General features: G+C 42.9%; 1 protein-coding gene across 4 annotated transcripts in view; it reads right to left on the reverse strand.

Moving 5' to 3' along the window:
• Positions 1 to 13,452, reverse strand: part of PAX3 (paired box 3) — a 63,095-nt gene that overhangs the window by 16,935 nt on the left and 32,708 nt on the right. For 2 of the 4 annotated variants that reach the window (XM_015871340.3, XM_015871338.3), the window contains exon 6: positions 7,565 to 7,764. In XM_015871340.3, the coding sequence (XP_015726826.1) occupies positions 7,565 to 7,764 (200 nt within the window). Of the gene's footprint in view, positions 1 to 7,564; positions 7,771 to 13,452 lie in introns of all 4 variants that reach the window. The other 2 variants (XM_015871337.3, XM_015871335.3) reach the window with 1 other exon arrangement.

Genomic DNA, 13,452 nt, shown 5'->3' on the forward strand with positions numbered 1-13,452 from the left:
ATTGTAGATCTTGAACCAGCTGCAGCTGATCAATTAGAAAAGATGCTAACAGTCAGCTAAGGTCTCACACAGTACATCTGCAGAGCCCCTGGCCAGGAGGAACACTAGCTGCTGAACCACAAGTAGAATTATTTGTAACAGTAAGTGAGGTCTCAGATCTGTCACCCTTCCAGTGAGCAGCCCATGCCAGCTTATGAATCAGCCATCACAGACTACATTTCCAGGTGTAACATTACAGGCTATAAGCTGCTTTTATATGAGCACATAGAACATTTTTAACTCCCTTGCTGACATTTCAGCCTGAATTTCTTACTCCTCAGACCTCTTCCACATGCTTATACCCCTCAGAGCCCACCAGTCTCATGTTCCTGTTTCAGTGTCCTTTGAAGATGACCGAAAAGAAAGAAGAGGCAAAATACTCTGAAGGGGGAGAAAGGGGTTCTCTGAAGAGCTGAAGTGCTCTTAGGAAGGATAATGGAGGTCACCGAGGGAGTGGGGAACAGTGAACACACATTGTAATTAGCCCACCCAGGTCATTAACTACAGCTTTCTCCGTGACACTCTCCCTTCTTCAGGTCAAGAGGGTTATCTGGTGATCTTCAAACGCTTCGGGAACCTTGCTGAACACCACTGTGTGGATTTCATTGAGGAAAATGGGGCAATGAGATTTTATTTCCTCTACAGATAAGCATCTGTCTTCTAAATCTTTCTTAAAAACTGAGTCAGATCTGAAACCGGAACTCAGCAGCAGCATTAAATGCCAAGTGTTATGCTTTTATTTACAGATTATAGGTCTTGCCTACATTCAGCTTATTTTATAGACAAGTGCTTTCCAGAACCACCATCGGCCATCACAGGCAGGGACACACTCCATGGTACCCAGAAGCCTACGGCAGCCCTTCAAGGAGCACATGCAGGAGCTCTGCTGCCAGACCAGCTGCCATGTGGCTGCTTTACCATTGCTGGGCAGACCAAAGTGACTTCAACAAAACACTCACAACAGCAGAGAGCTTCTACCAAATTATCCCCTGCAGAATATGGCTACAGGAGTTTGTTCCACACAAAGAATCTGCCACAAGGCCTTTTGCGAACACCAAGGACTCACTGCCACAATAACCACACGAGCTTTCTGCTACCCAGTGATGGAAAGGCACAAAAACATTGTAGCAGCAAGCACAGGGGGCATCATCCATGTGTGTCCTTGCTTTTCCTTTGATTTTAATGGTCTTTGGATCCACCTTGGGAAAAGCAAAAAGGATTTATCATAAAAATGATCATGTGTGTAGCCCCAGCAGTTACCATCACACATCTTCAAAAGTGAACTCACTGAAGCTGTGATTTCTGGGCATTTTAACACAAGAAATTTTATTGCCTAGTGTGGCCTGTCCCTTCTGACATGATGGCTGGTGTCTGAAACATGGTAAGTCTGACCTGGATCCGTACAGTAAAGATGTGGTTTACCGTCATGTTTAACTCCTACTCCTCACCAAGTAACTGCAGACCTTGGGTGTTGTGTGAAATGAAGCACAAAGAGGAAACAGTCTAACAGTAAGAAAAAAAAGTAACATGAAGAAAGTGAAATGGGAGAGTTAAAAAGTTGAAAATCAGATTAATAAAGTCAAAACAAAGTGACTCTAAGCTAAATAATTCAAACACTTGATTCATGTTTTACGTAATACCATAAGTCGGATACCAAACTTTATGCAGAAGCAGTTACACACTTTGTAGGTTAAGTTAAATTATATCTGTTTGAAATCATGTTATCCTACTTAGACTACATTCAGCTGCTTTAATTTATTCTGAAAAGTCCAGGACAAAAAAATTAATCAACACCTATGAAAAATCCACATGCATCATTACCTCTAATTAAAGAAATCTTGAAAAATGTTGCTAATATTAAGACAAGGCAAAAAAAAAAAATCACCACAAAGCCTTGTGTGTGCTCAGAAGCACGCTGTAAATACCCAGGGAAATGCTTCCTTTTGTTTGCTCATTTCCAACATCACTGAAACACATTTCCATTCAGCGAGTTTCAACACAATGCCAAAATCCCCATGTTATGAAGTGGACTTTTCAAATCTAGCAGATTCCCCATGGCATACTCACATCCTTCCACAGCCTCACTTCTGAGCAAAGCAATCATCACCTTTGTGCTGCAGTCACCGCAGCCACACTGAATTCCCACGTGGAAGCAAAGCAATAGATGTTAGAGCTTCTGCCTTTGAGAAACTCAAAATCCAGCATTGTTACACCAACAGACCTGCATCAGAAGAAATGTGACCTGCCTGTGCTGGGGCCTTAGCTCTAAATTAGGTCAGCATTGTGCTTGGTGTTGTGAAAACACGTGAATGGGCAGAGGAAAGGCAGCCTGCTGGGTGACCCCAGCACCCAAAGTGAGGCCATGCTCGCAGCCAAGGCACGTTCGTGTTGGTGAGACTTCGGCTCCCCAGCTTCAGTGTCACTTTCAGAGATGGAATGTAAATTACTCTGACGATTTGGAAACAAAGTTTAACCACAGAGTCTGGCCAAAATTTACATCTCTGAAGGCCTTGAAAATAGAACTGAAGAAGAGTGAGAGTATAGTGCAAAAAAAAGAAAAGAAAAAAAAAAGAAAGAAAAAAAGTGTAATATAAAGGAAGTAAGCATTGAAGACCCAATTTTTCACACATCTGGAACTGGACTGACAAAAAAGAAATCACTCTGCAATATAAAATATTAAATAAGTATAATATAATTTTGTATGTATATACATTGTAGTGATATTGAATGGATTAAGTGACCTAATAAGTTTCTCCCATTTCTGCTTTCTTATATCCAGATCCTGCTTTTTATTATCATTTTTCCTTTAAGTAGTTTGCAAGCGACCATGCCAGCATCTTACTTTGTTGATCTCAACAGGGTAGTCCTTAAGAGATGCATTTATTCACTTGGGAACATAGCAGTGTAATCAGCCCTGACATCTCAACAGCCTGATCACAAACACAGAGTGCTCTATGTGCTTTTAAGGGAAAAACATCTCTAAACCACCAGCACAAAACATCTGAGATGTGAATTCTGCAGGAAACGCGTGGATATTTTGTTAAAACACAGCCCTGACCATTGCAAGCGTAAGTGCCAAAAGCATGCAAAGTCAAAAGACTGAGGAATTGTTAGCGGTACTTCTCATTTCAGCCAAAGGGCCATTTTTTCCCCCATTTACCTCCTGATATTTTCCACATACCTGCCTCCTTGCCATATTCCCACCTCTTCCTTCCTCCAAAAAGCAAAAACAAACAAAAAAAAATAATGAAGGGAATCAAGAATTCCAACTACCTCCCAACGTGATCCAACACACTCAACTCTCACACGTTACTGCCTCAGTCCTGCACAACTCCTTTTAAAACACTGCAGCTGAGTGGTTCTGCAACTCAGCAGTATCCACTAATAAGCACAATGAACTGTGCAGTTCTAAATTACAACGCCACTAATTTTAGAGTACACAGGCAGTAGGGACCAGAAAAAGAGAATCCAACATCACGTCCTTTCTTCTCCTTTATATTTATAAAGGTCTTTTTGGGCCTGCATGTGTTTGTAGTTGGCTAATTTATCCGTATGAATTTCTGCTTTACCTCAGGAAAAAAACCTAATAATAATACTGCAGTTGCAAGGTTATCTATTACAAGAACACACACAGCATTTTCTTTCTGTATCCTATTTATGATGCAAGAGGGACATCCTGAAAAAGAGGCGCTATAAATTTTCCATCAACCACATCAGGAATATCTGTAAAGATCTGCTGAGAAGTCTTAAATGTTTCTGAATCCACCCCACATTCCTTTACCCCATCTCCCCATAGGACTATGCAGCTGGAGCACGAGCTCAAACCATTCCAGAGGAGCTGAGTGCAAATAAAGATTTTTTTTGGCACAGGTCCTTCCTCCCCTGATTTCCCAGTGAATGCTTCTCACTGTTTGCTACTGAGACTGTTAAAGCTCAGAGATTGGAGTTCAGATCTTTCAAATCATACCAGCAGCTTAAGAGTTATCACTGCTTCTCTCCCCTTTCCCTCCTCTATCTTCTCCAAACCCTCTCTCTTTCCACACATCACAGTGAACAGAAAAGTTAACCAACATGCAATCACTTCTCTAAAATAGTAAAAATATTCCTTTTTTTCCCCCCCATTTTTATTCTGGCTGCACAAGACTTCTGAGCCCTTAGGACTTCTATTTACTGAAGCTGTGAAGAGCTTTTTACCCCAGCTTACCACAGGGTTGACATGAGAATGAACAAACCCATCCCCAGCCTATAGACTGAGGGCTTACTCTGCTGCCAAACTCACCCAGTTCAACCAGGACTTAAAATAAGCCTGGTATGGGAATCCAGAAGTGGCCAGAGGAGACACTACTTACTTCATTCCTTATGCACTGTTTGTTACAGAAACCGTAACTGTGTTTCTCTGAAGCTCAGAAGGAGCCTTTGATCTTTATCTACAGTGGGGAAAATTTCACTTTTGGAATTAGCCCCAAGGTTGATTCGGTAAAAATAGGCTTGTAGACCTGAAGAGTCAACACTGCAACTTAATGATGGCTTAATGAGTTTTTATTGGAAGTTTACGAGTTTAATTCACAATATGGAAAGCTGTAACTTCATACTAAAGAGACTCACTTTATTTTTTTTAGGGCCAGTCTAGGCCGGGTGGACCTGACTTAAGTTTTTGAGTGATATATGTTGAATGCACATCAACTAACTTTTCCCTTCCTGATGCAGCTGACGTGAAGAAAAGAACCGTGTGCCCTTAGAAGAGGCAGCAGAGACTGTCCTGTTTCCACATGACATCTAGGCTCAAACACTATGGAAGAGACTCCCAGAGTCCTGGAGCACAAAGGCAGTGTAGGAGGAATTCAAGGGAGCGTTTAAACTTTTTACATACAGTGCTTAAGTACTCGTGATAATTACAGTTATGTATCTTGTGATTCTTGCAACATGGAGCTTGTTTCAACATTTCTTACCCCAAAAGCCTTTCCTGTCCCCACAATTTAAATGCACAAATAACATTAACAGTGTAAAGTCTGTTTTCAGTTGCTCATAGCTTTCAAAAAAATTCCCCTTAGGGGCTGAAACATTCTAAATTTGATCTGAACCCAGAGGTGGCTCTCCCCACCCCCTCCAACCAGCCTGCTTAGAAACACGTGCCTGGCCACCCTTCAGCAGTGAAAAAGTCAGAAAAAAAGATGCTTTGGAGGTTTTAGACTCCTCCTTTCATGAGTGTTCGGAGATTACCTTGGGAATAGAAGGAAGGAGGATGCACGGGAGTGGCAGTTAGAAAAAGCAAAGCATAGAGGGGCTGAAAGGATAGCTCGTTCATTCTGTCATAATCAGTTAAGAATTAATTAGCTAATATCGTAGGCAATGTAAAACAACCCTATGAGATCAATCGTTATAGAAAATCTCAAGAGAAAAAAATAATGTTCAAATGTCACCCAGATTTGGGCTGCAAAGAGGACATGATACTCTTGTACACAATATTTAATCAAGTAGCAGTCAAAGAGGTCTTTGTATATATATCCATATAAAATTTGGTATCTCTGATCTCTTTCATACTCTTACCAAAAAAGAAATGTGACTAAGAAAGCTTAAATGCTGCATCAGTATGGCCCTCCAGCCCTCTCAGGCTCAAGTCTCTTAGGGCTATTTCCTTTCACAGGTCCTCTTTTATTTCATGCCTATCATACGTGGCTATTTTAAGGGGCTATAGAGAGGTGCTGAATGCTGATAAGGAAAATCCTGTGTCCCTTAATCCACTGCTAAAACACTCTGCCAGCCCTTCAAGGGTACCAGACAGATGGAGTGCACTACGAAACTACCCACAGGCTGGCTACTTCAACCCCGGCTCATCTCTAAGCCAGAAAGGTTTTGTTCTGGTGTTTCAATCATTGATTGACTGGAAACTTTCTTCCATGCTGGGTTAGGCAAAATATCCATATGTCAGAGGTACTGGGGAATTTGTGTGGCTATAGATCATAGGAGTGGTGTGAGACAAGATGCGTCTCAAGGGAACCAAGGAAGCCATAAGGAATGTAAAAAGTCACAGGGTTAAAGCCACATTAAGACAGCTGTTATGTTAATGAGAGTTCTGCTTTTCTTCTAGCTGTGGGTCATTGATTTAGAAAAACACGAACAAGGTCTTTTTCATTTTATCGTATCTTTCCACTGAAGCTAACATAAACCATCATATCCTACATCCAGTTTGTCTTGCTAAGGGGACGTATGTAGGAAGCTATCTTTATTATGCTTGTGTGTGGATGATTTCCAGGGCTTGATTTGGTCTTACCTGGCCCAAGTTTAGATACAAAGCTGTTTTGCAAGCATTATACCTAATAAACATTTTAAGAAGAGAGTCATGCACCACTGAGTTTGCCCTCCAGACAAATTCATCCATACATCTGATTTTCTCTCACAGTCATAACAAACACTTGCAAGAAATTTGGTCTGAAGTCCTCTGCAAAAACATTTAGCAGGTAAAACTGACGAAGTCAGGATTCTTCAAGACAGATACCCAGTAAATGCAGGCAGGCTACAATAGGCATGCTTGTCTCATAAGGTCAGAGGGATATTCTGAATCGCCTATTTCAGTTTGCAGAGTCTGAATGCCTCAGGCTGAGTTTCAAAGGGTCAAACCACAAAAACAGCTTCACCAAAGTAGCCAAATTCACCTGGATCCTTGGTCAGTGCACAAGTTACCCTCATTTTTCTTGTCAGCAGTTTGGACTGATTTAAACTGGATACTCTTTTCCAAATCACTCGTGGATGTCAATTAACGAAGGAGCATTGGAGGATTCTCCCTGCAATACTAGACATCTCACAGGACACGATTCTGTGTTGTGAACAGAGCAAGTCTTAATCTGAACCTGAACTCCTAGATCCAGTTTATTCCAGAATTATTTGGCCTCTAGTTGCCAATTTCAGACATCTGAGATCCAGGTTCATGCTTCTATTTTTATTTATTTTATTATTATTTTAACTTATATCAATTCTATGATTTACTCTTCCAGCACTTGTTCAACAGATCAACATGTGAAGACCTAAAAAGCCATCTGACTATTTTGTTTTGAATTAAATATACAGTGGGTATAGGAGATTTAAAGGTTTAAATCAAGTCAGCTTCAAAACTTAACCTAATAGTAAGCTGTAGATACTGTACCAGCTACCATGCTCACTTGCACAGCTCTATAAACACGTCCTTTTTAAAATGTTTTTCTCTCCTCTGTTAATGCCTGAGAGACCCAAACAACAACAAATGAAATCAGTTAAATAACTATAAACTGGCGCAACAGCTGAACTGATTATATGCAGAGTGCTGTCAAATGCATAAAATAAACAAACTGGGGTAACAGACCTTCCTCTGTGAAGGCTGACTACACTGTTGTTTTTAAAAGTTGGAAAATCATTGTCCGTGTACAGATGTAAAAACCCCTGAGGCTTTACATACTGTAGCTTCTAACCTACAACAGGATCGTGTGAGAATATTAAAGGACTGTCATGTTAATGAGAACTTCCCTTTGTTAGGCAGCCTTTACATTCATACCTGAACTCGTGCTTCCGTGAGTTTGGCTCTTTGTGCAAGTTCTTCCCGAGTATAAATGTCAGGGTAGTGTGTCCTCTCAAAAGCTCTTTCCAGCTCTTCCAGTTGCTCTGCTGTGAAGGTTGTCCTGCTGCGACGCTGCTTTCTTTTTAAAGGTAAGTCTGGTTCAGAATCGATATCAGAGCCTTCATCAGACTGGGGTGCTGATGCTCAAAATAAAAAATAAAAATAAAACATTAGCTTTAGTTGAAGGGGAAAAAAAAAATGATGCATTGCTGATATCTTATGTTGAAAAAGTGCCTTTATCTCCATGACTCAGAACTGAATTGGCAAACTTCAAAACAGCAAATAAATGGAGAAACAAATCAGAGTTAAATGTTATGCCGTGCAAGTGTGTTCAAACCAAAACAATTAGCAGTTCAGTTTAACACGCTTTCCTGACCCAAAAATAGACAGGGACCTCTAGAAATCTTTTTGAGTGAATGAATTAATCTGTTTCTGCAATTTAACTCCGATAATTTTCAAGTTTAAAAACCTGGAGCAATTCTTTCATCTAATCAGACATCAGTGCAGCCTTCTTCCCTTATCTGCTGCACAGATAGAAACATCTGTCACACAGTGTGTTGCGCTTTGCAACTTAAACATATAGATGCACGTGCATGAAATTTTCCCTACAGACCTATAAGTAAATCCTTATTGCTGAAATGGTTGTGGAAGTGACAGCAAAGCTGTGGGAAGCAGCAACGAAGAAAGGAATTCTCCTACGTATTCAAATATTTCTTATGTCTTGTGTAGTTTTTGTCCTACACTCCGGTATTGGTGTATCTTGGCACATATAAGCATTTCTGCTCATTTGCAATATACTTGCCTGCCTTAGGACCACCTAATAACCCTAGGACAGCCCAGACATGTGTTAACTCAAAAAAACAACCAACCAACAACAACAAAAGTAAGGAGATACAAGAAACAACCAAAACTGAAACACACAGACCACTTCACTTCCTTTGCCTTACAGTTCTCCATTACTCCTCCCAGGCTTGGAAGGCTTCCCAGCACAGGCAATGGCTGTAGGCAGATGCAGGTGTGTGCCAACGGCTCAGCTTTCAGGAACCACTCCAGGATGTGAGCACAGACCAGCCCAGGTGTTGGACCAGAGGTCTCTCCTACTGTGCCCCGAGTTGGTACTTAAGGAGGGTCATCAAGAAACAGACCATGTACAGCACATCTACTCCCAAGACAGGGCCTACCACCCCTTGCAATCAGCCATTTAAAGCAAAATCGGAACCAGTGATCAGCTCTGGTTACTATACTTCACATAAAAGGATAAGTGGCACTGCCCTAACCTTGCTGACAATGAACACCATCCACAGCCCAGTCAGGCTGAGCCCGTAGCTACAGTTGTGATGAGGGCAACAAAGCCTCTCCTAGTACCCAACCACATTCTCTTTCTCCAACAAATTGTAATGAACCACACACACACACACACACACACATAAAAGACTTCCAAGGCCAGTTGTTTTCACTTGCATCTGCAGGCATCCCAGGCAACAAGTATTCCTTCCTCCCCAAGCCTTCAAGGAAAACCACCTAAAGAGGGCAGACACTCCTCAATGATGATGACACTGCTTGTTTTGTGGAAATGCAAGCACTGCTTCTACTCCTTCAGTGATTCCAAATAAATTATTGATAGAGACATTGATTTAGAATAATCTACTTAACGTGATTTATTTGAAAGTAACTGAGAACACAAAGCCAGAACAGAAACCACTGTTCCTCAAGCTGCAGCTCAAACCTTTCACCTCTTTCAATTTTAGCTATTTTCCATTTCCAATTTCACTCAAGCTGTTCAAAGCTAATAAATACACCTAATCTATTTATTTAGTCTTACAGTTTGGGAAAGAAAGAGTGCTTTTACAGACAGCTTCACCAAAGAGTTTATGAATTTCTACATACAAAGAAAATAATTACTGTAGCCAAGAGGCTTTTCTGTGGAAGCTATCAAAATGCACAGTGGGAACATCGAACTCTGAGTCTTTTACTTGTGTAAAGCTTTACCCCAAATAAGACTGAATTTAGCTGTTCTGGAGGATACTGTCTCTCATGACAAAGGGGAATGAGCACAAACATGCTGTCCCAAGCAGTTCAAGCTCATTCCTTCTAGAGGTTACAAATCTAGGGCACCCCAGGATAAACAACAGATTGAGATAGTGACAAATCCCAAATCTTTAGTTGGAAACCCAACCCCAGTGAGTCAGTGACACCTGCCTTCCTGGTTCAGAAACAAAGAAAACACAGGACTTTTAAAAGAGATCATTTCCCTGTGTTGCCTCAGATACCCATGGCACACCTACATGTGCATGAGTGAGGCAAACTGTCTTAAATGGCGCAATTTAGAGTGGATATTTATTGCTCTATGTCTGCCCTCAAGACCCTCAACTACCTGTGTGGGGATACCAGGGAGACTATAATCATCTTTCTAAAAATATTTCAGAAAGATTTAGTAAAAACTTACAGTGTTTCCCTGCACCTTCTGTTCACACAGCGGTGAGAACAAGAAGCTATCTTGATTTCATTTTAGCTTTACTTTACAGTAAGCATTATAAGAAATGCACAAAGATATTGTCCTTATTATTTTTTCAATGCTATTATTAAATGTCTATATAGGTGAGAAGCCTACCAGAGCAGTGGCTAAGCACACAAGTTGGACAAACCTCAGCCTTTGCAGTGTTTATTTGCTATCAGCTCAATAGCCACTGCCTACGACCCTCTCACTGAGCTAACATGGGCACTAGCTTCCACAGCATAACACTGCTCAGCACAGGAAAAGGCGGTTGTTTTTAGCTATTTCCACCCTCACAGACCCACGCTTCGTGTATTGCTAACCTTCTCAGCTATCCTGGCAATGTGAGCACTCCAACCCTGCAGGCTGTAAGTGTGGATCCCAGCTGCTCTCCTCCCCACATGGAGCACCATAGGGGCGGCAGCCCAAAGCACCACCAGTAGCTGAGCCGTGACGTTTAATTAAGGAAGAAATTACAGCATTAAAGGGCAATCATTTGTCCCGCAGCCCCTCGCGACCTGCCTGGTGGCCTGAGGAGAGGCTGCATCCTGGTTAGCGCAGCAGCAGCAGGAAGGTCCTGCTCAGCTTCACAGGTCACATGGAGCTCTGCAATTATCAGCTTTCCAAACACTGTAAATAGACGTGTCGGGGCAAAAACCAAATGACAAAATAATGCACAAGAGGTCATTCCCTGGATTGTTTCTCCTCTCAGCAAGACATTTCATTTGAATAATTAAATAACAAAAACATGACAACCATTTAAAAACCATACATGATAGATGCAGCACACCGCGCTCCACAGAGGCAGGCAGAGGGCCGCCGTCCTGTAGTCTGCCATGACACAGCTCCTCTGGCAGCCACTTAATAAAATGTTTCACAGCCCTTTCTTCCAAGCCTGTAGACAGGTTGTCTGCCCAGGGGTCTGGCTAGAACACGGCACGAGCTGTGCAGGCCGTGCTCCCAGCACCATGGCCGTGGCCCCAGCACCTCCATGTGTTGGCCACGCTGCCGGGTGCCGCCGGGCAGGAGGGGATGTGGGTGACCTCCGGCGTGTCGGCTCGGGTGCAAGCGAGGAGGAGCACGGCAGGGCCACCACCCCCACACAGACCCGCGGCAAATGACAAATGACACTTTCTCTTTGTGATCTTTGGGATTTTTGTTGACTTATTTGGAGGCTTTTGTTGGGTCCTAAGAAATGGCCTGTGGCTGAGGCCCATTCTGCCGATTTCCACGCTCCATCTGTGGTATCCATCAGCAGGGCCCTCGCCCGCATTCAGGGCTCTGACACCTGCCTGGCAGGATGCGGGCGGCACAAAGGAGGCGGCCGGGCTGGCGGGCGGGGGGCCGGGCGGCCGGGGGAAGGGGACGTGCAGCAGGGGTTAATCCACGCTTCCCCGGCCTGAAACCGGCACCTGGAGTCGGCCCCACGAGACCTCTGCCCACACCGGGGCCCAGCACTGTTGCAGAGGAACTGAAAAGAGAGATAGAAGAGGAAGCCATGGCAGGATCTGGGCCGCAAGGCTCACCCCAGAACTCCCTACAGAAAGCACACAGCCAGGCCAGATGCTCCCCCAGGTCTCCCACTTGCACTGGGGCAGACCCTCAGCAGCAGGCACGGCAGCAGTCGACAGACCAGAGATACTCCATGAGTCTTTTCTTTCCTCAAAATAAAATCCACAGGAAAATAAAACAATGATGTTACTTCCTACCAGCATCTTCCCTACCATCCTTCCCTCTCCTCCTGCTACGGGTTGGCATTTGCATAGAAAATATAGTTAAAGTTCTAGAGTCAAGCCAGCATCTCACTGCCAGCCCTCTGCTTTCCTGCACTTTCTGGGAGAAATGTGAGGCCAGGTCCCTCTCCCCCTCCTCACCACAGCAAGGGGCCATCAGGAAGGGCACAGCCTGCCAGTTCTGTGCCTGTCAAACCTGGGCAAATGAAGCCTGACACTCAACAAATCCCCCAGTGCTTCAGCCCCCGTGTAGGCTGAGCAGTGGTTGTGAGCATGGCTGGCGGTGGGGACAGGTGCTGGAGGTCTGTGGTCACCACCTGTGAGCTGTTCTGGACTCTCAGCAACCAGACGGCACCTTTAGCTGAGACTGAGCCTGAAGTTTAGAAAAGCATCATAAAACTGAGGGTTGTGATTCTCCCGCCAAAGCACTTTTGGTTAAGTTTATCAGGATCCTAAGCTGCAATGGTATCCAGTTTACAGGGAGATTCCGCACCCCAAATTTCACCTTGCTGGAGCTCAGCACAGACCTTGTTAGCAGTCAGACTCCTCTGCTTTGATGGAAAAGCAGATTTTGAAAAACAAAGAAAAACAAGAAGCCACAAAAAATTCCAGTGGGGTTAAGATAAAATATGCTAATGGTACTGCATGTTCCTGTTAAAAAAGTGAAAAATAAAGATCAGGAAGCACATGAAAAACAATTCTCAAACTTGCTAGAAAGCAACAGAAAACTTAATACCACGAGAAATACAAATAACTGTAAAGCTGCTTTTAACCCTTTTTACTGGCATTTTGACTATGATATATTTAAAAACAAGAAGCAAAACGCAAAAGCAGCCCTGTGCTGTAGACATGAATTTCACTCATCTAACAAGGATTAAGTCACACTTCAATTCCCCCTTTGAAAACCACTGCTATTTGCAAAGGGCATACTTACAAAAACATCGTAAATGGCTTTTTTAAAACTCCACAGGCACTTTACAGAAGTCTTAACTGAGAGAATGAGAGAAATGGGGAGAAAATTTGTTGCTGTTTAACTAAACTGATTAATAAGAGTAATTAATTGGTTAATGGAATTGGCAAACAGCAGTCGCATCTCCTGCAAGCTGCAAGCTGGAAATACAACACAGAAAGGGAAAAACAGCTGCAACAGTGATATAAGTGAGGTGCTAGAGAGGAGTGGATGGTATTTTTATTTTGATTGGACTGTTTCACATTGAGAAATGTGCTTTGTGCAGCTAAGTAAAAAGGAAAACAGTAGCTGCGGTAAAAGGAAATGGCCAACAGTGACTTTTATTTACAATTGCCAAGAGACAGGCTATTATTGACCATATGTGCCACAATCGCCCTCCTTATCATGGGGTTGGCCATCATGTCCATTGGGAGCTGTTAATGAACTGGGTAATTGAGCTGCTGACATGTGTTACCAAAACAAAACAATAGGAAGAAGAGACAAATGAACATTTTATTTGCCAATCAGAGTAGGTTCCGCTTTTCAGGGAGCTGTGCCTAAGTAAGTGACTGAATACATAAAACAGTGCATTGAAGGCAAGCAGATGCATGCACAATAATGGTTAACTGACAGCCTATGGCCCATCTGT

The sequence above is a fragment of the Coturnix japonica genome, chromosome 12 (genome assembly GCF_054131305.1).
Source record: "Coturnix japonica strain WE chromosome 12, WE-NBRP24, whole genome shotgun sequence".
NCBI lineage: Eukaryota > Metazoa > Chordata > Aves > Galliformes > Phasianidae > Coturnix > Coturnix japonica.